Source organism: Sphaeramia orbicularis, chromosome 19 (assembly GCF_902148855.1).
Source record: "Sphaeramia orbicularis chromosome 19, fSphaOr1.1, whole genome shotgun sequence".
Taxonomy (NCBI): Eukaryota; Metazoa; Chordata; class Actinopteri; order Kurtiformes; family Apogonidae; genus Sphaeramia; species Sphaeramia orbicularis.
In genome coordinates, this window is record NC_043975.1 from 52,857,101 (window position 1) to 52,881,868 (window position 24,768).

The 24,768-nt window shown below is 42.4% G+C and overlaps 1 protein-coding gene across 1 annotated transcript in view; it reads left to right on the forward strand.

Moving 5' to 3' along the window:
* LOC115439497 (voltage-dependent T-type calcium channel subunit alpha-1G-like) overlaps nt 1-23,554 on the forward strand; it is a 65,579-nt gene extending 42,025 nt beyond the window's left edge. The window contains exons 6-10 of the mRNA XM_030163311.1: nt 17,411-17,537; nt 20,234-20,359; nt 21,695-21,786; nt 22,303-22,376; nt 23,388-23,554. Coding sequence (XP_030019171.1) covers nt 17,411-17,537; nt 20,234-20,359; nt 21,695-21,786; nt 22,303-22,376; nt 23,388-23,554 — 586 coding nt within the window. The remainder of the gene's footprint in view (nt 1-17,410; nt 17,538-20,233; nt 20,360-21,694; nt 21,787-22,302; nt 22,377-23,387) is intronic.
* The last annotated feature ends 1,214 nt before the right edge of the window (nt 23,555-24,768 follow it).

Sequence of the window (24,768 nt, forward strand, 5' to 3'; positions counted from 1 at the left end):
GCGAGCTCTTCCTTGGTCAAAAACCGCTCGGTAACATCCGACCGATTGCTACTTAGATTCAAAACGCACCGGACGCAGCCGATTCATTACTGATCGTAATTTGCAAGAAGATTTGAAAGAACGTCATCGAAATGTGAGAAAGAAATGGGGGTGGATGGTTTGTTTGTACACAAATATGGCGTGTTCTCCAAAGCCGATTTAATGGGCCCATGGCACTGAAAGAGTTAATCCTGACATTGCAACAAAGCTGAGGCTGCATTAACGTCAAGTAGGGAAAGGTTTGAAAGTCAGTTTATAGAATATGGAGCAGTCACTGAAATAAGCAGGAACGTTTCCAGATCAGGTTAATGGCAGTTTCACAAGCAGAGGTCACCAGTGTCTGTGGAGACGGAGGTCATCAGTTTGAGGAAAATGCAAAATGACAGAGAGAGAGGAGTGGGATTAGGATGAGGAGGGGTGGACAGCAGAGGAAACGATGACAGAGCTGAGCGGTCCTTGGCTCTCGTCTCCGCTGAGGCTGCAGATGATATAAAGGAAAGCAATACTGTAAAATCATTTTTTAGCCTACTTATTAACTTTGGATCCAAACGGAAGAGCCAAGCACCGCAGGCTGGAGCATATTAACTTATGAAGTGAGCTGCTCTGGGGTACTGTAAGACCAGATTTTACTGCAGGTACTTAAACCCTCACATATAGATAATTGAGTTTGACCAACAGAGTCAAACTACCGCTCCAGTCCCATTAAGTCGTGTCACTGTTCAAATAAAAGTGAAAAGGCGTGTCACTGTGTCACTTGCAGCTGCAAACTAAGGAAAGTTTGGTTTAATTTGTGATTTATGTCTTGATTTGGGTTTAAGAATACGGTGTGCACTTTGCTTCAGCTTGTGGTGGTTCTGCCATGGTGGCAGCATCCACAGGTAATCCCATCATAGTATGGTGTGTTGGAGGAGCAGCTGGGGAAGTTTCCCAGCATGCACTGGGACAAAGTAGTTAGGACAGTTTTTATGTGTTTTACAGTGTTCTGAGTTAATAAGAAGTGTTGTTGTTATAAAGCAGAGTTATGGTGTGCTTTACACTGTTACTTTTTTTGTTGAATATACATATATGTGTGTGTGTGTGTATATATATATATATATATATATATGTATGTGTGTGTGTGTGTGTGTGTGTTAGTTATGGACTGCACACCCACATATATAACAACTGCCCCCCCCCACATGTTTTGCAGAAGATGTATGAAGCATTTAAAAAACAAACAGGAGCTGTTCTGAAACGTGGTGTCTGTCCACAGATGTCCTGGTAAACAAGTAGTTTTGCAGCATTTTTTGAAAAAAAAAAAAAAAAAAAGAAAGAAATTCACATTTTAAAGGATATCGTCAGATTATCATTATCGGGAAATTAAATAAAATAATCGAGATATTCTTTCTTTTGCCCATATCACCCACCCCCAAGAGAAAGAGACTTTTTTTTGCAGCTCTATCAATCCCTGAACATAACCCCAGTGTGTCCATCCACTGTCACTGATCCAACTCCATGGGTTTGACTGGTGAATCACTGTTGTAGAAGATGATGGTGTTTCCATGGTAACTACGGAGCCTCTGAACGTCCAAATGGGTCAAATCTGATGACCATGAAAAGATGAAGAACTGTATTTTACACCATTTATTAACATGGATTGATAGGATTAATGAATCAACAGTTATTTTATAATTTCCATCCGTAGATGCTTTTGGTCCCCAGTGGACGTTTGGGTCTTTATGGGTTCAGCAATAAAAGAAAACAAATATGGTTTTGTTTAATACAAATAAAACCAACAAATGCAGTAAATAGAGCTGTTCCTGCATCCTGTGGACTTGATTTGTAGAGCTGTGACAGAGCTGTAGTATTTGGTACTTCCTGGATTCCAAAAGCAGCGTGACTTGTCATCCAGCACACACTCAAAAACAGTTCCCTTTCATGCCCTGCATTCTGTTTCACTTCCAGGGCCTTATGTTTATGTGTGTATGTGGATGTAGTAGGAGCCCAGTATAATACAACTGGACCATTTGGAGCGCTTCCACTGAGCAGTGACACAACTGTTGGCATCGGCCCATCTCTTCACAGTGGGGTGATTTATTTTACAGGTTATAGAGTCTATAGTGTACTAGTTCAGGATGGTAACTCAGTCTGAAGCCATCATTCAAAACATAAAGACTTGGAATCCAAAGACCAATTACATGGTCCGTCGATCCAGTCAGTGAGGCAGTCGGGTCCAAATCCACAACAGCCGAGCGGGTTCACTGTTTCAGCAAAGCAGGCAGTTGAAGTCATGGAGGGCTGAAGCTCCGGAACTAAAGCTGGATCCAACCAGAAACATTCAAAAAGTCAAGACTTCCAAACCACTTAAAACAGTCAGAGTCAACATTCAACTTTTGGAGCTTTTTTTCCCATTTTCCTGAGTTTACATTGATCCTTTTCCTCTTTTATCCTTTTCATCCTCCCACCGTCTACCACACACAGACGGGGCTGTGTCTTCCCTGTTGGCCTCAGTATCAGTTTGTTGTCACCCTCTTCCACTGTGGCAGACTCCCTCTCACTGGGTGTTTGAATTAAATATGAGCTGCTCTGTGTTTTCCCTCTGGCAGCTCCTGGGTGTTCATGGCTTCACAGGCTGTTTCTGAGCTGCCGCCGCTGACTGGGGAAGAAATAATCAATCTAAAATCATTTATGTACTCACATGCTGACGCTGAGGCGGACCACTTATGGACGCTGTAGACCAGTGGTCCCCAACCCCTGGCCCCCGGACCGGTACCGGTCCGTGGATCATTTGGTACCGGCCGCAAAGAAAAAAAAGGTGGTTAATATTAAAGCAATTTTTTTCCATTAGTCTTCTGGAAATTTTATTTTGAAAAGTGTCCGTTTCCGCCCTCGCCGCACAACCACTAAACTGTGGTGTGCTGTTTCAGGAATCAGTAGAAACACAAGTGAAAGAAATGAACCAAAACAAAATGCACTGGAGAACTTTTACAGGAAGAAACAAGGAAACAATGGGTCTGTAGAAGGGTCACAGACTGTAGAAGGGTCACAGACCAAAGGGTCACAGACCGAAGGGTCACAGACTGAAGGGTCACAGACTGTAGAAGGGTCACAGACCAAAGGGTCACAGACTGAAGGGTCACAGACTGTAGAAGGGTCACAGACCAAAGGGTCACAGACCGAAGGGTCACAGACTGAAGGGTCACAGATTGTAGAAGGGTCACAGACCAAAGGGTCACAGACTGAAGGGTCACAGACTGTAGAAGGGTCACAGACCAAAGGGTCACAGACCGAAGGGTCACAGACTGAAGGGTCACAGACTGTAGAAGGGTCACAGACTGACGGGTCACAGACTGAAGGGTCACAGACTGTAGAAGGGTCACAGACCACAGGGTCACAGACTGACGGGTCACAGACTGACGGGTCACAGACTGTAGAAGGGTCACAGACCACAGGGTCACAGACTGACGGGTCACAGACTGTAGAAGGGTCACAGACCAAAGGGTCACAGACCGAAGGGTCACAGACTGAAGGGTCACAGATTGTAGAAGGGTCACAGACCAAAGGGTCACAGACTGAAGGGTCACAGACTGTAGAAGGGTCACAGACTGAAGGGTCACAGACTGTAGAAGGGTCACAGACTGAAGGGTCACAGACCGAAGGGTCACAGACTGTAGAAGGGTCATAGACTGCAGAAGGGTCACAGACCAAAGGGTCACAGACTGAAGGGTCACAGACCGAAGGGTCACAGACTGAAGGGTCACAGACTGTAGAAGGGTCACAGACCGAAGGGTCACAGACGGGAGAAGGGTCACAGACCGCAGAAGGGTCACAGACTGTAGAAGGGTCACAAACTGTAGAAGGGTCACAGACCAAAGGGGCACAGACTGAAGGGTCACAGACCGAAGGGTCACAGACTGAAGGGTCACAGACTGAAGGGTCACAGACTGTAGAAGGGTCACAGACCGAAGGGTCACAGACTGTAGAAGGGTCACAGACCAAAGGGTCACAGACCGAAGGGTCACAGACTGAAGGGCCACAGACTGTAGAAGGGTCACAGACTGAAGGGTCACAGACTGTAGAAGGGTCACAGACTGTAGAAGGGTCACAGACTGAAGGGTCACAGACCGTAGAAGGGTCACAGACTGAAGGGTCACAGACTGTAGAAGGGTCACAGACTGTAGAAGGGTCATAGACTGCAGAAGGGTCACAGACCAAAGGGTCACAGACTGAAGGGTCACAGACCGAAGGGTCACAGACTGAAGGGTCACAGACTGTAGAAGGGTCACAGACCGAAGGGTCACAGACGGTAGAAGGGTCACAGACCGCAGAAGGGTCACAGACTGTAGAAGGGTCACAAACTGTAGAAGGGTCACAGACCAAAGGGTCACAGACTGAAGGGTCACAGACCGAAGGGTCACAGACTGAAGGGTCACAGACTGAAGGGTCACAGACTGTAGAAGGGTCACAGACCGAAGGGTCACAGACTGTAGAAGGGTCACAGACCAAAGGGTCACAGACCGAAGGGTCACAGACTGAAGGGCCACAGACTGTAGAAGGGTCACAGACTGAAGGGTCACAGACTGTAGAAGGGTCACAGACTGTAGAAGGGTCACAGACTGAAGGGTCACAGACCGTAGAAGGGTCACAGACTGAAGGGTCACAGACTGAAGGGTCACAGACTGTAGAAGGGTCACAGACTGAAGGGTCACAGACTGTAGAAGGGTCACAGACTGAAGGGTCACAGACTGTAGAAGGGTCACAGACTGTAGAAGGGTCACAGACTGAAGGGTCACAGACCGTAGAAGGGTCACAGACTGAAGGGTCACAGACTGAAGGGTCACAGACGGTAGAAGGGTCACAGACTGAAGGGTCACAGACTGTAGAAGGGTCACAGACTGAAGGGTCACAGACTGTAGAAGGGTCACAGACTGTAGAAGGGTCACAGACTGAAGGGTCACAGACCGTAGAAGGGTCACAGACTGAAGGGTCACAGACTGAAGGGTCACAGACTGTAGAAGGGTCACAGACTGAAGGGTCACAGACTGTAGAAGGGTCACAGACCAAAGGGTCACAGACTGAAGGGTCACAGACTGTAGAAGGGTCACAGACTGAAGGGTCACAGACTGTAGAAGGGTCACAGACCAAAGGGTCACAGACTGTAGAAGGGTCACAGACCAAAGGGTCACAGACTGAAGGGTCACAGACTGTAGAAGGGTCACAGACCGAACATCACAGCCCACTGCAGAAGACACACCCACATCACAGCCCACTGCAGAAGACACACCCACATCACAGCCCACTGCAGAAGACACACCCACATCACAGCCCACTGCAGAAGACACGCCCACATCATGGACTGGGAACAGGGCTCAGTCAGAACATCTGAGACGTTGGATCAAGGAGGCAGTAGACATCAGGAGGCAGGTGAGCAGCACCATCACCTGGGACCAGGGGGCGTACACCCTCTGCACACCTGGGACTCCCTCCTCCACAGACCACCCAAGGCGGAGGAGGTGCGGTCGGCTTGATGGGCTCTGATTGGTCCGTCGAGCCGACCAGCTGATGAGTGACACGTCAGATGAGGCTTCTGAGGAAGACTGGAGTCACAGAGGAAACTGTCAAACAGGAAACATCTAAAAGTAGACCTGATCTGAACTAAAGAAAAAAGAGAAGTAGAGTTAGGGTCACAGACGGTCTGCAAACAGACAGCTGCACTTAGAAGGAAACAGGAGGATTCCAGCCTCAGGTCCAGGTTCATCCAACAGGTGACACCAGCTCCTCCAAACTGCTGCCACACATCCGTCCATGTCTGACACAAATTCAAACTTCTGTTCGTTCTGGATTCCAGTCACAGCAGAATATGAGGAGATCACCACCAAAGCCCTGAAAGTACTTCTGTTTCCAACCTCATATTTTTGTGTCTGGGTTTTCTGTGATGAGTAGACTGGATCTACAGAACCCACCTGGACTGTGTGTCCATCAGCCCCAGATGGGACCGTCTAGTTCCAGTCAAACCAGTCCAGGGTTCCACTGGTTCTGCATCAGGGGGAGCTGATCTTCTACTGTAGAATCAGTGGGATTACCTGATCTACAGTTCAAGTGTTTCAGATCACATGCTCTGAACTGATAAAGGTTTTTGTTATTGAACCCCCACACCTCTACCCGGTCCACCGAAAACTTTCATGCATGAAACCGGTCTGTAGAGCAAAAAGGATGGAGAGCACTGCTGTAGATGAGTTTGGACTCAAACCCTAACCCTAACCCTGTATATATGCATTCAGATCATTGTATTCAGATTGCTGTATTCAGGTTAGTGTATTCAGATTACTGTAGTCAGGTTAGTGTATTCAGGTTACTGTAGTCAGGTTACTGTAGTCAGGTTACTGTATTCAGGTTACTGTATTCAGGTTACTGTATTCAGGTTAGTGTATTCAGATTACTGTAGTCAGGTTAGTGTATTCAGGTTACTGTAGTCAGGTTACTGTAGTCAGGTTACTGTATTCAGGTTACTGTAGTCAGGTTAGTGTATTCAGGTTACTGTAGTCAGGTTACTGTAGTCAGGTTACTGTATTCAGGTTAGTGTATTCACGTTACTGTAGTCAGGTTAGTGTATTCAGGTTACTGTAGTCAGGTTAGTGTATTCAGGTTACTGTAGTCAGGTTACTGTAGTCAGGTTAGTGTATTCAGGTTACTGTAGTCAGGTTACTGTAGTCAGGTTACTGTATTCAGGTTAGTGTATTCAGGTTACTGTAGTCAGGTTACTGTAGTCAGGTTAGTGTATTCAGGTTACTGTAGTCAGGTTACTGTAGTCAGGTTACTGTATTCAGGTTAGTGTATTCAGGTTACTGTAGTCAGGTTACTGTAGTCAGGTTACTGTATTCAGGTTAGTGTATTCAGGTTACTGTAGTCAGGTTAGTGTATTCAGGTTACTGTAGTCAGGTTAGTGTATTCAGGTTACTGTAGTCAGGTTACTGTATTCAGGTTAGTGTATTCAGGTTAGTGTAGTCAGGTTACTGTATTCAGGTTAGTGTATTCAGGTTACTGTAGTCAGGTTACTGTAGTCAGGTTACTGTATTCAGGTTAGTGTATTCAGGTTACTGTAGTCAGGTTAGTGTATTCAGGTTACTGTAGTCAGGTTACTGTATTCAGGTTAGTGTATTCAGGTTAGTGTAGTCAGGTTACTGTAGTCAGGTTACTGTAGTCAGGTTACTGTATTCAGGTTAGTGTATTCAGGTTACTGTAGTCAGGTTAGTGTATTCAGGTTACTGTAGTCAGGTTACTGTATTCAGGTTAGTGTATTCAGGTTACTGTAGTCAGGTTACTGTAGTCAGGTTAGTGTAGTCAGGTTACTGTATTCAGGTTAGTGTATTCAGGTTACTGTAGTCAGGTTACTGTATTCAGGTTAGTGTATTCAGGTTACTGTAGTCAGGTTAGTGTATTCAGGTTACTGTAGTCAGGTTACTGTATTCAGGTTAGTGTATTCAGGTTAGTGTAGTCAGGTTACTGTAGTCAGGTTACTGTAGTCAGGTTACTGTATTCAGGTTAGTGTATTCAGGTTACTGTAGTCAGGTTAGTGTATTCAGGTTACTGTAGTCAGGTTACTGTAGTCAGGTTAGTGTATTCAGGTTAGTGTAGTCAGGTTACTGTATTCAGGTTAGTGTATTCAGGTTACTGTAGTCAGGTTACTGTAGTCAGGTTACTGTATTCAGGTTACTGTAGTCAGGTTACTGTATTCAGGTTAGTGTATTCAGGTTACTGTAGTCAGGTTAGTGTATTCAGGTTACTGTAGTCAGGTTACTGTATTCAGGTTAGTGTATTCAGGTTAGTGTAGTCAGGTTACTGTAGTCAGGTTACTGTAGTCAGGTTACTGTATTCAGGTTAGTGTATTCAGGTTACTGTAGTCAGGTTAGTGTATTCAGGTTACTGTAGTCAGGTTACTGTATTCAGGTTAGTGTATTCAGGTTACTGTAGTCAGGTTACTGTAGTCAGGTTAGTGTAGTCAGGTTACTGTATTCAGGTTAGTGTATTCAGGTTACTGTAGTCAGGTTACTGTATTCAGGTTAGTGTATTCAGGTTACTGTAGTCAGGTTAGTGTATTCAGGTTACTGTAGTCAGGTTACTGTATTCAGGTTAGTGTATTCAGGTTAGTGTAGTCAGGTTACTGTAGTCAGGTTACTGTAGTCAGGTTACTGTATTCAGGTTAGTGTATTCAGGTTACTGTAGTCAGGTTAGTGTATTCAGGTTACTGTAGTCAGGTTACTGTAGTCAGGTTAGTGTATTCAGGTTAGTGTAGTCAGGTTACTGTATTCAGGTTAGTGTATTCAGGTTACTGTAGTCAGGTTACTGTAGTCAGGTTACTGTATTCAGGTTAGTGTATTCAGGTTACTGTAGTCAGGTTAGTGTATTCAGGTTAGTGTATTCAGGTTACTGTAGTCAGGTTAGTGTATTCAGGTTACTGTAGTCAGGTTACTGTATTCAGGTTACTGTATTCAGGTTACTGTAGTCAGGTTACTGTATTCAGGTTAGTGTATTCAGGTTACTGTAGTCAGGTTAGTGTATTCAGGTTACTGTAGTCAGGTTACTGTAGTCAGGTTGCTGTATTCAGGTTACTGTAGTCAGGTTACTGTAGTCAGGTTGCTGTATTCAGGTTAGTGTATTCAGGTTACCGTAGACAGGTTACTGTAGTCAGGTTAGTGTTTTCAGGTTACTGTAGTCAGGTTGCTGTATTCAGGTTACTGTAGTCAGGTTAGTGTATTCAGGTTACTGTAGTCAGGTTACTGTAGTCAGGTTACTGTATTCAGGTTGCTGTATTCAGGTTGCTGTATTCAGGTTAGTGTATTCAGGTTACTGTAGTCAGATCATGTTCCAGGGTCAAAGGTAGATAATACATGTCCTTACAGGGACAATGAACTGTTGTGTCTGAAATGAGCACTGATGCTCAGAAACCATTCCACTGCTCTTTGGATGATTGACATGTAGCTGGGATTTCTACAGGGAGTATTCATATATGTTGAAAGTCTCCAGGGTTTAGTTGGATTTAGGCAGCCATATTGGTACATTTATTCACACTGTCACGTGCGATATTTATGACAGACATGTAGTATTTAGTATATTTGGTATTTAAAAATACAAAGGCTCTGTTCCAGTGCAGGTGTCTCTGTTTCTGTTTCTCATTCAGGATCTATCACATACCACAGGAGAATTTTCATAGATTTCACACAGTGTCACACATTTGTATTAACACCCACCTGGAGGCAAAATCAGACTTTCTTCTAAAGGCAGTCTGTTATTTTACCAGTTTTATTTAATTGAATGCAGAATGCTTTGTTTTACCATGGTTTCACCATCTTTAATGAAAAGGAGACAAGTCTGAGGATAGACGAAGGTCAGACACTTAAACATGGATTGGTCCTCCTCCTTCGGCTGACATTCAGGTGAATTCAAAGTGCACCAGCCCCTCGTCCACAGCAGAAGACTGAGGAGAAACCACACTGTTGACCAGACTGTGGCACGTTAGACCAGCTTCATGTCAGAGTACACACAGTTAACTAAACTAACAGATAAACAGACACCGCCTAAACCACCACCGTTAACCAACACTAACCACTCAGCCTCAACTCTGACAATGAACAGGTTCATGTCGTCCACCTCCTAAACAGACGCAACTACAATAACACACACTTCTGTCAAATATAATGGACCCTTTCATCCAGCAGCAGAGTCAGAGGAGGACGTCTGCTCCACAGGTCCAGTCTGTGGTCAGTCATACATGTTCAAAAAGGAGGAGGAAAAGTAAAAACTCCTACCCCCAATTTCTGTTCCTTATGATCATTATATACCAATTATTATTATGTAGGAATATCAATAGAATCCTACTAACAACACAATATCACACATTGTTTTTCTTATATACACTAATATGATAATACCCAATTACAGCTTATCCTACCAGATATTAATACCAGATATGAATACAAACTAAAAACAAAACAAACAAAAACACATATACATATATTATATAAATACATATAATGTTCTATATTGTCCTATATAGTATTAATATATTCATATATATGCACATATGTGTGACAGAATGATGCATCAGCTTTGTTTAACAGGACACACACACACACACACACACACACACACACTGGGCTGGTCTCAGAGAAGGTCCAGAAGTCAAATGCCACTTGTATGCCCCCCCCCCCCCCGCACACATAGCGGGCAGACTGAATAAGCAGCTCTGTCGTGTTTGTGAGGTCAGGCTTGGAAGGAATTAATACAGTAAAGGTGAAAGAAGGAGAAACAAAGTTTGGACAAAAAGAGGAAAAGGCGAGGAACCAGCAGCTGCCTCATGTTTTATTCCCTCTGTATCCACGTCCCTCCCCACCCCTCCTCTCCTCCCTCTGTTCCCTGTTTCCATCTCCATCCATGCCTTAATTACCTCCAGTGTTTGCTCTGTGGGAACGTACCTGCCTCTTACTGCCCTACTTGTTGTTCTGTTTCCACAGAGTGAGGGATAAGCTGGTGGAGGCGTACATGTGCAGGTGTTCATTACTCCTTTGTACAGCGCACAAAACAAGGACACACTGGGAAAGCATGCAGAGGCAGATTAGAAGGCAGCGCTAACTGTTGTGGCTGTGCTTCTGTTCATTCAGCTCCTCCTCCTCCTCCTTCATTTGTGTCATCTCCAAACAGACGTTACAGACCACAGCCCATCGCTGCGTGTCCTTCACGTGTGCATCATCAGAGTGGACTGACTCCTGATAAGAGGCTCATTTCTCCTTTATAGCCCCTCCTTAAGTCTCTGCACTTCAGCATATGTGTCAGACTGGAGCTCCAAACGATGTAAAGCACAGGTGTCAAACATGTGGCCCGGGGGCCTAAACAGGCCCACCAAAGGGTCTGATGCGGCCCCTGGGATGAATTTGTGAAATACAAAATTTACACTGAAGTTATTAACGATCAATGATGTTAAAATCATTTTATGTCAATTCAATCTAAAGTGGGTCAGACCAGTAAAATATTATCACAACAACCCATAAATAAAGAAAACCACACATTTCTCTCTCTGTTTTAGTGTAAAAAAGGTAAATTACACAAATATTTACATCTACAGACTAACCTTTTTACAAAAAAATGTGAACAACCTGAAATGTCTTAAGAGAAGTCTGTGAAATTTTACCAACATTTTGCCTTAAATGTTTTGTGTATTTGTAGATCCACTGTGATCTGAAAACTGTGATGTACCATGTATAAATGATAAACTACAGTGTAATATTCTTAAAATTGCACTTATTTTCTTAAGGATTTTCAGGTTGTTCACATTTGTTTGTGTTGTGTTTGAGTACAGTTCGTAATCTAAACATTTTCGTTACAGAATTGGACTTTTTTCACTCAAAAATATAAGAAAAAACTTTGGAGTTGATATTATTTATCAGTTCTTATCCTATTATTTATATTATTTTCCTGGTGCGGCCCACTTTAGATCAGATTAGTCTGTGTGTGGAACTGAACTGACATGAGTCTGACAGCCCTGATGTAAAGACACAGAACCAACACTGATCTGAACCCTGTTGGACTCAGTCACATCTTCAACTAGTTGTGCTTTGTCTTCATTTTTGTCCCCACATTCATTCTTATGTTTTCTGTTTTAAGTCTTTTTGCTGAACTGAACCCAGGACCTTCCTGCTGTGACAGTGTGATCGTCTGTAAAAGTCAAGATACAATAGAAAAATACCTGAGATTTGAAATGACAGTAATGAAACTGCCACGGCCAGTGCTCCGGCCAGAGACCTTTTCAGAAGGTGACAGAGGAAAACTAAAAGAACACTATTTCCTACTTTTCCAAGCTGAACATTGTGGTAGAAGTCATATTCTTCTGTCTTAAAGGTGCAGGAGACTTTTGTGTCCAGTGTTTCCTCAGATCTGTCCATCCTCAGTCACATCCTCAGTTTCATTGGTCCGTTGGTCTGTCTGTCATCCCTCAGCTGAATCTCTTCCTCATGCTGAACAGTTTCTTAGTTCCATCCACCACTAACAGTCCGTGTGTTTACATTCAGAGTCAGGGGGAAACTGGGCATCTGAGGAATTTAGTTGTGATGTGCATTGTGGGAAGCGGAGGTTCGTGCCACCACCTGACAGCGGCAGCGCCACCATATGGTATGATATGGATGAAACAAACATGACGTGGAAACGGCTGAAACGCAGAAACAGCTGGAGGGAAGCGGAGCGGTGACAGCTGCAACAAACACCACGCAGAAACAGCTGGAACTCCACTTCCCACAATGCACGTTGTGACTAAATTCCTCAGATGCCCAGTTCCTCCTGACTCTGAATGTAAACACATGGTTTGTTTGCGGTGGATGGAACTAAGAAACTGTTCAGCATGAGGAAGAGATTCAGCTGAGGAATGACAGACAGACCAACAGACCAATGAAACTGAGGATGTGACTGAGGATGGACAGATCTGAGGAAACACTGAGGATGGACAGATCTGAGGATGGACAGATCTGAGGATGGACAGATCTGAGGAAACACTGAGGATGGACAGATCTGAGGATGGACAGATCTGAGGAAACACTGAGGATGAAAGTCTCCCGCACCTTTAAGTTTTCAAAGTGATAAACCCAGTCGTTTCAGTGATCAGCCCCACACCTCAAAAGGATCACACACACAACAGTGCACACAGCAGTGCAGCAGTTGTGTGTGCTTTATTTTCAGATGTACCACACGATAACACACTGACTGCAGTCTGTCCCAGAGAAGCACATGAGAGCACTGGGTTTGTTTTGTACTTTTTCAGGCTGACATGAACCACGTGCTCACCGGAACAGCGACATCCAAACGTGACCTAACTGTCTTTATAGGTCTGTGGGCTGATGGAGGCGTGGCTGCTAATAGCCCCTCCCCCCACCACCGAACATTCACACACATTCATACGCCAGTGAGAGTGATGATGTGACAGTGTCTTGCCCGAGGACACAAAGGCACAGAGCAGGATTGGAACCGCCCATCCTACCATGCCAGCCTTCTTCTTATTTACCGCTCTTTTCCTTCTTTGTCCCTTTTCCAAACTGGGCTCAGACCCTGTGTTTGTGCTGGAATTCCTCCTGGATGCTGCGGATGCAGCTCTGGAACGCTGTTGCCCTCTGTAGGCTGTCAGTGGAACTGCACCACCTGGTGGAGCGCGTTAACGGATGAGAAGACCAGGGCTCATTATTGTCTGATCAGAGCTAAAGATTAGTGTGCATGGTCCGCCCTGGATCTGTTGATCTCATGTCTTCTCTTAATGTGCTATTAAGTCTCCATTCACTCAAGTGTGTGCTCCAGGGAAAACAGAGACAGAGAGTGACTTGTTCTCTTTGAGGCCCTGTCATGGACCTCTGTTTTCTATCACTGTATACTGATTTTATGTGGGTTTGTCGCATCCGTGTTGTGTGTTTTCTGAGTTTGCAAGTAGACCCAGGCTGTGTGTGTTTTCATGTTTAAGTAGTATTTGATTTTATTTATTTATTTGCACATCAGAAACAGCAAAAAAAAACCAAAAAAACCCAACAACATTCAAACAAGTAACATTATTGTGCAGGAGAGGTTAGAAGCTCAAAAAGGCTGATATGAATACTTCCCCAGAAATGAACAATACAAAAGAAAAAAGAATTAAAAAATACAATAGAACTGAATTAATAAACTAAAGTAAAAACAAGAAAAATGTCAATCACATTACAAATCATCAAATACTAATGAAATGATCTACAGCTGTACATTTTTTCATGAATTCCAGTCCTTTTCAGATGCTTTTTAAACAATGATAACGTAGATGTTGACTGAAGTTTAGATTATTGCACAGGTTTGGTCCAGGATATTTAACAGAATACTGACAGAAGTTCGACAGTACGGAAGAGAACATCTGCTGGAATATCGTGCAGAATAGTTGTGAATAACAGAAGAAAACATTAAGAAATTCTGAAAAAACTCTGGGAAGAATATGAGTTAAGTGACCATATTTGGACATGAAGACACAGGTCCGGGAAACATTCACATCAAAACTGAGAGAAGTTTGAATTTTTGGAAAAGAGGAGCAGATGAGTGGAGTCTGTTGGAAAAGCTGAAGAGGGTCAGGGTTCCTACGGAGTATGGACAAGTATACGCTTTAATTTTACAGGAACAGAAAGAAAAACGACATCATTTGATAAACATCGGTGTTTCCTGACCGTGTGTCCTGTTCCATTTATTAAAACATGTCATTCAGAAGATCTCAGAACAGATTCAGAACACGACGTAAGTGTCTGTGATGGCATTTGGAAGAGACAGTAACTAATGCGACATGTTACCACTGTGTGTGTGGCATTGCATTAGATTAGATTACATTTATTTGTTCTTCTCTATCTCTCCTTTATGTGAAGCACTTTGTAACATGTTTTAAAAAGTGCTGCATAAATAAAGCTGTACTTACTCATATTACACTCAACTGTGGTTTTGAGATGAATCAAACTCATCCTACGATGCACAGTGTGGGTTTTCAGGTTTTCTGTTAGTGTGTGTTGGAATTCTCAGCTTCAGTCTTAAGTTAACATCGTACACACCACGAACACTGGGTCTGAATACTATTCTTACCACGTCACTCCAGTCATATCAAACTAATGTTGAACACAGGGGCGTTAAACATACGGCCGTGGGCTGAAAACAGCTCCAGTCCGGCCTGTGGGATGAGTCTGTGAAATACAGAAATTAGACCGGAATATGAATAATGAAGGATGTCCTAGTCATTGTAGTTCCGGTTCCACATACAGAGCCATCCCATCAGAAGGGGATCACACCACTCAAGTTTTTGGTGTAGTTTTCAGTTACATTCACAAAAGATGTGATTAACCCGAACAAATATGAACGTAAAGTGTCTTAAATAAGTGCAGTTGTTACTAATATTTTGCCTGTCATTAAATTATTGTGTATTTGTAGATCTACTGTGATGTGTAAGTTGTAATCCCTGTGTGTAAATGATACTATTATTAATAATCGCTCTTATTTTTCTCAAGAAATGTCAGGTTATTCAGGTTATTACATTTTGAAAGGATAGTTTGTAGATGTAATTTTACTTTTTTCACTGTTATTGTTTTACTGGTCCGGCCCAGTTCAGATCCCATTCGGCTGGATGTGGTCCCTGAACTAAAGTGAGGGGGCCAGCCCTGCTCTGACAGCTACTGTTATGTCAGACTGAACGCTGTGAGCTGTCGCTGTGTTCGGCAGCGAAAACAAACTCCTCAGACCTCTGACACTGAAGCCCTGTTTGGAGGAGACCAGTGCTACATGTGGACCTCAGGACTTATTATTTTGTACAGTTGGAATAATTATGGACGTTGTCTTATTCCTGTGTGATTCTGCCGTTCAATAATTATTGTCATCACTTGCTTTGTGTGTTTGTTTGTTTATTTGTTAGCAAGATAACTCAAAAAGTTATGAATGGATTTCATGGAATTTTCAGGAAATGTTGATTCTGGCACGAGGAAAGAAAGGCTTAAATTTTGGTGGTGATGGGGGGGCAGATCTGTGTTGGCGGAGGTCTGCGCTCTCCCAGTGCTTTCTTGTTTATACATTTAAATCCAATATAAATGACCGACCTTATCAAACACACACTCAGGTCACAACCATTCAGTGGGATTTCAACACCTTTGTGACTTGGTGGGATTGGACCAAATTTGAGTTTTACCCCATATTTATTCAGCCTGAGCTCAGAGGTGGAGCCTTCATGGTGGTCCTGCTGCTGTCATGGGTCTGGCAGCTTTGCACTGTTTAAGAAACGACAAAACCTTCAGCTGAAATCCACACAAACCTGGAACCAGAATTAAGTGCCTTTGCCCACTTACTTTTACACTATTGAATGTCATGTGTTTTGGTCAGTGTGTGTGTGGGGGGTGCTCGGCCGTGCACGTGCAGTTCAGCGGCGGGGGGGGTGGGGGGGGTGGGGGGTGTGCGTTTCAGTCAGTTCACGTGTGTCATTTCTGTCCTCCTTCTAATACTATGGGCAGTCCGTGCCCCCTGCAGAAGTGACAGTGAAACTTTTCGCTCATTTACCTTTTCCTCCTGAAGCTTCCCAGACTTTCATGTGAGGGGGTGGGACGGTTGTCCCGGCCTGTTTTATATTATACATATGTGTAATAAGTCTAATGATACGGTAATGATTGTTACCTCCGCCAAGGAGGTTATGTTTTTGCAGGGTTTGTCTGTCTGTCTGTCCGTTAGTGTGCAACATAACTCAAAAAGTTATGGACAGATTTGGATGAAATTTTCAGGGTTTGTTGGAAATGGGATAAGGAAGAAATGATTAAATTTTGGTGGTGATCGGGGGTGGGGGGGCCCACGGGGGGGCCCATTTCCAACAAACCCTGAAAATTTCCTCAAAATCTGTCCATAACTTTTGAGTTATGTTGCACACTAACAGACAGACAACAGACAGACAGACAGAACAACAAACCCTGGCAAAAACATAACCTCCTTGGCATGGGGGGGCCCACGGGGGGGGGGGGGGGGCACTGATCAGCCTTGGCAGAGGTCTGCGCTCTCTGAGTGCTTCTAGTTTTGTATGAAATGTTTGATGTGGTGGCAAGGAAACGCTGTATTGTTTTCCCCAAAGTTCAATGTGAACAAAGTATAGAATTTGGAATTGAAAAAATGTGTAGAAACCACGTAGGGTCTGTGTTTTGGTTTTAGCTGTCAGTGCTGCGTTCACTGCCGTGCTGGTACTAATTAAAACATCCCCATCAGTCCATTGGTTTAATTAGTTCCTTCCCTGACTATGAAAGAAAGCAGTGAGTCAGCCCTGACAGCGACAGAGGGATGTTTTCACTTCATTTGTCTGTCAGCCAACAAGTGTTTGGAGCTCACAAAGTGCCTAAATATGGACAAATAATGCAGTTTTATGATGGGATAATGATAATTAATTCTATTATATTATATTACATTCTATTCTATTCTATTCTATTCTATTCTATTCTATTCTATTCTATTCATTCTCTAATAATAATAATAATGTGTTATGCTGGTATGGCAGACAGAGCAGAGCCAAGTGTGTGTGTGTGTGTGTGTGTGTGTGTGTGTGTGTGTGTGTGTGTGTGTGCAGACAGGGTGAAGCCTGGGGGTAAGCTGAGGGTTTGAACGCCACAGGCAGCCCTACTCCATCTGTTGTAAGATGCACAGGAAATGACCTATAATCACAAACACACACTGTCACACACACACACACACACACAGTACTGGGACACACCCCCACACACACACACACACCCACACACACACACACACCCACACACACACACACCCACACCCACACACCCACACCCACACACACACACACAGTACTGGTGTATTAATATGCAGTTCCATGTTGTGGTTTCAGTGTTATCAGCAGAGCCCCAGGCCTGAAGCTGGTGGTGGAGACCCTGATGTCATCGCTGAAGCCCATCGGTAACATCGTGGTCATCTGCTGCGCGTTCTTCATCATCTTTGGCATTCTGGGAGTACAGGTGAGGGAGGGGGACGACACAAGACCACTGACACTGTCTGACTACAGATACAGTGTGTGTGGAAAGACAGCCAGGTTTTACTGACACCAGGACCAGGGTTCCAGGCACAAAGCACAGCCCAGACATGTTCTGAAAAATAACAACAGGCACGAGAATAATGATGAAGAATATACTGACATCAAATATATGCACTAGTAAATATAAGTGCACTGACATCAAATATATGCACTAGTAAATATAAGTGCACTGACATCAAATATATGCACTAGTAATATAAGTGCACTGACATCAAATATATGCACTAGTAAATATAAGTGCACTGACATCAAATATATGCACTAGTAAATATAAGTGCACTGACATCAAATATATGCACTAGTAAATATAAGTGCACTGACATCAAATATATGCACTAGTAAATATAAGTGCACTGACATCAAATATATGCACTAGTAAATATAAGTGCACTATAGTTTATATATGCACTAGTAAATATAACTGCACTATAGTTAATATATGCACTAGTAAATATAACTGCACTATAGTTTATATATGCACTAGTAAATATAACTGCACTATAGTTTATATATGCACTAGTAAATATAACTGCACTACAGTTAATATATGCACTAGTAAATATAACTGCACTATAGTTAATATATGCACTAGTAAATATAACTGCACTATAGTTTATATATGCACTAGTAAATATAACTGCACTATAGTTAATATATGCACTAGTAAATATAACTGCACTACAGTTTATATATGCACTAGTAAATATAACTGCACTATAGTTTATATATGCACTAGTAAATATAACTGCACTATAGTTAATATATGCACTAGTAAATATAACTGCACTATAGTTTATATATGCACTAGTAAATATAACTGCACTATAGTTAATATATGCACTAGTAAATATAACTGCACTATAGTTTATATATGCACTAGTAAATATAACTGCACTATAGTTAATATATGCACTAGTAAATATAACTGCACTATAGTTTATATATGCACTAGTAAATATAACTGCACTATAGTTAATATATGCACTAGTAAATATAACTGCACTATAGTTAATATATGCACTAGTAAATATAACTGCACTATAGTTAATATATGCACTAGTAAATTTAACAGAATAGGGAATGGTTGAATGGTAAGGAATATTTTAAATAGATGGAGTTAGAAATATGCATTTTTTTTTTTTTTTTTTTACTGTTCTTTAATGTTTTAGTTTTTATTAATGTCTGTTTTTTTATGATATACAGATGGAGTTATAAATATGTATTTTTTACTGTTTTTTTACTGTTTTAGTTTTAATTAATGTCTGTTTTTTTAATGCTAACATCAGCCTGTTCAGGGACTTCAGGTGGAATTAGCACTAGTGCTAGAACCTGGCACACTACATCTGTGCTTTTTACGGTTAATGTATATGTGCATTGTCCCTGACTAAATAAATAAATAAAATGAAATGAAAATGAAATGAGATTTCAAGGACCAATATTTACCCATGAGTTGTGTGCCCTTGGCTTTGTTCAGGATGTATCTGGCAGCTGCGTGTTTATGTCCATAAACCATCTGTCCAAGTAAAGTAGTGTCATGAAGGGTTAACGACTGTGACCATACCACTCACTCATTAGAGGTTTGTACAGATGGAATATCCTTGACCTCCACTGATGACCAGGTAAAACATTAGGTAGATTCCAACCCCAACTGCTGAGTTAAACCTGAGCTCTGCCCCGTTCAAGTTCTGGGCCTCAGGTGGACTTCAGACTAGGCGCTAATAGACACTTGCTATAATAGTCCACTCTTAAAATGAAAGATGCATTCTTAAGTTGAGCCAAAGCTAATAGTGGACTTAGTCAAATCAAGTCTGATTCCCCAGGTGCATGGTCCTTTTTACTATAAAAAGTCCGTCTTGTGGTACTGAACCTCCACAACTGCTAGGAAACACACTAGTGTCCTTCTAATGACCCATGACATCTGATGAGGGGACATGTGTGTGTTTCAAACATAACTCTGTCCTTTTCCAGTATTTCTAAGGCTACATTCAGACGGTAGGTCTTCATACACAATTCAGATGTTTTGGTGAAATCTGTTTTTTTTGTGTGCTCATTCATATTACACACTAAATGCGACTTTGATCGGTTTTGAGTATGAACTGAATGTGACCCTGAAGTGACCCGCATCCACAAAACAGGTCTGATGGAAACCATGAGCATGCAGGCACACACGGTGTTTACACAAGTATATATGGAGGGATGCAGAATTGTGATGTTTGTTGCATTTCAATGACATAAAGGTTGAATAAATGCGACCTGACTGAAGTCACACTGCAAAAATATCACATATGTGTTGGATTTAGGAGCACATATGAAAGTGGCCTGGGTCGGATTGGAAAAAAATCGGATTGTGCTGTTCAAAACTGTCTTTAACAGATGGGATACAGGTCACATATGGGTAAAAACGTCTGATTTGGGCCACATTTAGCTGCAGTCTGAACGTTAGCCTTAGTCACTGTTCTTTGTGTCTGCTATGAGCTGATGCTAATGCTAATGCTAGGTACTATGTGTCTGTATGGGTAAAATATAGAGACAGATTTTCCTCGTGGGATAGTAAACCAGTCCAGCCTATGAGTTCATTCTGAGGCTCAGTATAATCCAGACATGTCTGATTTGTTTCAGCTTTTCAAGGGGAAATTCTTTATTTGTCATGGAGAGGATGTGAGGAACATCACCAACAAGTCGGACTGTTTGCAGGCCAGCTACAAATGGGTCAGACACAAGTACAACTTTGACAACCTGGGACAGGTATGGTCTAGTAACACAGTCAGTAGCTTTGTATGAAAGCATTCCACCATTGCATCTGGTTGTGACAGTATTCTGAATTTCAACAAATCTTGCAAACAGCATTTCTGTTTGGGCTCAATTTTACACAAAGTCTTGAATTGTGAAGTGTATGGGATCCAAAGCCTTGAATCTCAACACCTACCTGAAATTCTCTCGTTTGGTATAGTAGGACGAGGTTCTGTACTCTGATTTATTTTATTTGGGCTGTCTAGTAAGTGTCTTGTCCATCTTAAATTATTCTCCCATTAATAAAAATGTGGTCAATCTAATTCTGCATTCTATTTGACCTCTAACAATCCAGTGGTCCACACTTTTTCACACATGACATGATAAAACGTTACAGCCGCATAATCAGAATTAGGGATGTAACAATATGAAAATTTCATATCAAGGTTATGTGACCAAATTTATCACGGTATATTATTATCGCAATGTTATTGAAATTGTGCTCAAATGTTCAAGAAGTACTAATACACACACTGAAAGAATTTAACCAAGTTGTATTTAAAAAAACAAAAAAAAAAAAAAACAGCAAAAAAACCAAATACAATACCAGTCCCACTGTCCCTTCTGTGTCAGAAACATTCCAATATTAACCCTTAGTGGTCTGAGCCTATTCTGTCTGTTTTTCAGTCCTTTTGATTTGGCCTTTAGATACTATAGAAACAATGTTTACTATACCCATGTTTGGGGATCTGTTTTTTCAGCACAACTTCATCTAGATCATGTCTATTATTTTTTCACTTTAACCTACTATAAAAACACAAAAGGACAAAAATCACACAAAAAATATATAAAATCCAATTTGAAAAATGTGTATAATTTATTGCATAAATAACACACAGATGTTTAACAAACCTTTTCACAGACTGTAAAAGTGAATATTGGTTTCCAAATATTAGGTATAGAAAATTTAAATTGTAATAAATTCAACTACACTCTAATATTTGACATAAAAGCAGATCTGTACGTAGGGTTATTTCCCCTAAAAGTGCAGTAAATCAAACACAGTTATCATGAGAATTAGAATTTAAACGCTATACTACCATCTGCAGTTTTACCGCGGTTTATCATTAACCGGTAATCGTTACATCACTAATCAGAATGTCCCATGCCGGGCATTCGTAAACATCAGTGAAATAGCGATTTTATGAAGACAGTTTATTATGAATATTGTCTTTTTAGGAATGTGGGAAATTTTGTGAATGTAAAAGTAGCTGTTGAAAGTTAGGATCCGCCTGACAGTGCACGATGTAATTTCTCTGAGCTTTCTGACTTTGGTCCTCTCTTCGTCAGGCCTTGATGTCTCTGTTTTTTCTGGCATCCAAAGACGGTCGGGTGGACATAATGTACGGATGGATTAGCCGCAGTCGTAGTTGCCCCAACAGGTAACAGGATTGACCTTTTTCACACTTGCCGGAAATATGTAATCGTTCACGGAAAAGGAAGGGGTTTTTTTTTTTTTTTTCCTGCCAAGCGTCAACACAGTCCGACAAATGGGCTAAAAGAGGTCCATAACCTGGCCTGACCGACATTTTGCCCAATATTACATTGATGATGTGTAAGGTTTGCAACTTTAAATCTACTATGATACATACTCTACAGGGGGGGAAATTTCTTACTTGCAGGCGGCGGCGTTACTATAATAGTGTCGAGTTCTGCAGCCTCACTGCTGTTTGGCCGATAGATCTCCCAAGATAGCACCAACTGATATTACCTGAACCGTTTGTAAACAGAGTCCCTTTTCTGATCAGAAATGAAGCTGTTCCATGAGAAAAGACAGGGAACAGTGTCATGTAAAATTTTCCTGCTTCAGGTGGGAGACCTCTTTGGTCCCTTTGACGCTCTTCCATACTGTCCTCTGGAGTGTTGAATTACGTCTCTGTCCTCCCTCATCTATGTAGCGGAGCGTCGTCCAGTAAATGCCCACAGAGTCCAGCAAAATCAGAGATCCAGCAGAATTGGAGCCGCATCAAGTGTTTATTCATGCATAAAAACAAACACTGAGTTGAAATCTGCAGAAACAACTGACTTTTGGCTCTAGGAGACCATTTTTATACTGTCAAAAGTAGGTTGGGTTTAGCTACAGACCACACCCCTTTTTATCATTATTGAATTTTAATCTAGTCACGTCAGAACCCCCCCTTTTCAGCTGTCTCTGATAGGATATGTTTTTTTTTTTTGGTGTCGGTCAGGATGGTCAGAAACATATACATATAGTAACTAATTCCCAGTATTTGATGACCATATATTAATTAAACTTTTTCCCAGAAAATGCAAATTATTTCCCAGAATGTCCAAAATTTCCACTCGTGTACGTCTTTTGTACACCACATTTTCCAAAACTTTCTCTGAGCTCACATGTTCTTTCTGCCCGCCCCGTTTTGTAACTTTCCATAAATTCATGTGTTTTTTTGATGGCTTCACGTGTTCGTTCTTTTGTGGGTCTGCCAGGAAAAAAAGTCAAATACTCTGGTACAATCCACACATGACACTAAGAAGAACTTCTGGCATGTAAATGAATACAGGTGAATACTTTTGAATACAAATGGAATACTTCTGATTAAAATACTGACTTTGACACCACAACAGCCCCAGGTTTCAGGTGGCCAACAGTGACTCCCAGCACATAATCTTCAGATGTGAAATGTGTGCTGCAGACATACGTACTACCCTTGTTAATCACAAACTCTGGTCCCTCATCCCACTGGACCGCCTGAACACATTTCCGCCTCACCTCACCGTCCACAGGAAAAGAATGAAAAGACAGATACGGGCTGCTTTTGGACATAACAAGAGCAACCTCGAACGCTGCAGAAACTCTTGTTCTTCTCTTGCGCCATAGTTGCCCTGATAGGCGGAGAGTAGATAATTGCGACGATTGCATATTTCCGGTCAAAAATACGGAGGTTGTGAGAAAGGTCTGTTAAACAGAGACACAACAGACTGAGCTGAGACCCACGTCCACGTAACGCTGTGTCTGTTTCAGCCCATAATGAACTACAACCCGGGATGCTGCTCTACTTCATCTCCTTCCTGCTGATTGTGGCTTTCTTCGTGCTCAACATGTTCGTGGGCGTGGTGGTGGAGAACTTCCACAAGTGCCGGCGCCACCAGGAGGCCGAGGAGGCCAAACGCAGGGAGGAGAGAGACTGAAACGCATGGGAAAAAGAGACGGAGTAAGGAGAAGGAGCTGGCTGGTCGGTAGTCTTTCCACATCTTTCTGAGTCCTGCTTGAATTGAGCTTGAGCTTTATTTCCTTTTTTTGCTTTTTGATTTGGCTTGGCCGAGTCCGGAAGAACGCAATTAGTGAGATAGAACCAATGGTAGTAGAACCCCCCCCCACGCTGACCCTCAGTCATCAGCCCTGTCGCTGTAGTTGCTGATGTGGGTGCGGTGGTACCTGTCTCTCCTGTAAACTCTGCTACAGATTGTGGAGGTTTTTCTTCACATCCGCATTGAATCATTGACGACTGGTGTGAAAAAAGCCTCCATAATCAGTGGGTTTGCAGAGCTAGGACAGCTGATCACTAGGGTTGCCTATCGACTCTGGCCCCACCCCACCCCCCCTTGCCTGGTCTACCTGTGTGTGTTGGGGGGGTTCTCAGGAGCATGCCCGGTGAGTGCTGACAAACGGGGCTTGCATGGTTTTGGGTTGACAGAGCTAGAGGGAGGGGGGGTTTGAGATGATTTTATTTTATTTCTTTATTTCTGATTGGTAAAGGAGATGACCCCCCTCCCTTCCCCTCTTCTGCATGTGGATTACTACAGCCGCAGGGGCAGGGGCATAGCCAAATCTGCATCAAATGAGTAAGGGTAAGGCCTCGGTCTAGTCCTTTAGCCCAGACCTGAGCTCTGTTTGGGTGATCCCTGCAGAGTTAGTGCTAATTCCTGCCCCCCCCTCCGGCTGTAGGGGAGTTGTGACAATATGTTTGGTTGGTTTTTATTCTTTCCACTGCCTCCTACGCCAGACAAAACAAGTGCTAGCATTTGCTAGCATCAGACTTCTTGAGAATTTAGTCCCTGTTTTTAAAGTATTTTATTGAATTTCAATGGATCTCATCTTTTATTTTTTCATTTGTTCATGGAGCAGTGGACACTTTTTTTAGAGGCCCTTTCAGTTTCCTTCTATATGATCATTTTACTGGCTGATGAGAATGTTTCTGTCCTTCTCTTGAGAAACAGATGAAATGGTATTCCCTTTTCAGGAGGTGTGCCCAGGTGATCTGATCCAGGGAACCCAGTCAAAACATCCCACACTTAGACCCACACCTGTCACACTGCAGCCTCTTCTTGGAAGTCTTTTCATATTTTTTCATTTGCTTTCTTGTTTTTGATTTTCCTTTTTCAATTTTTTGGTTAATAAAGTT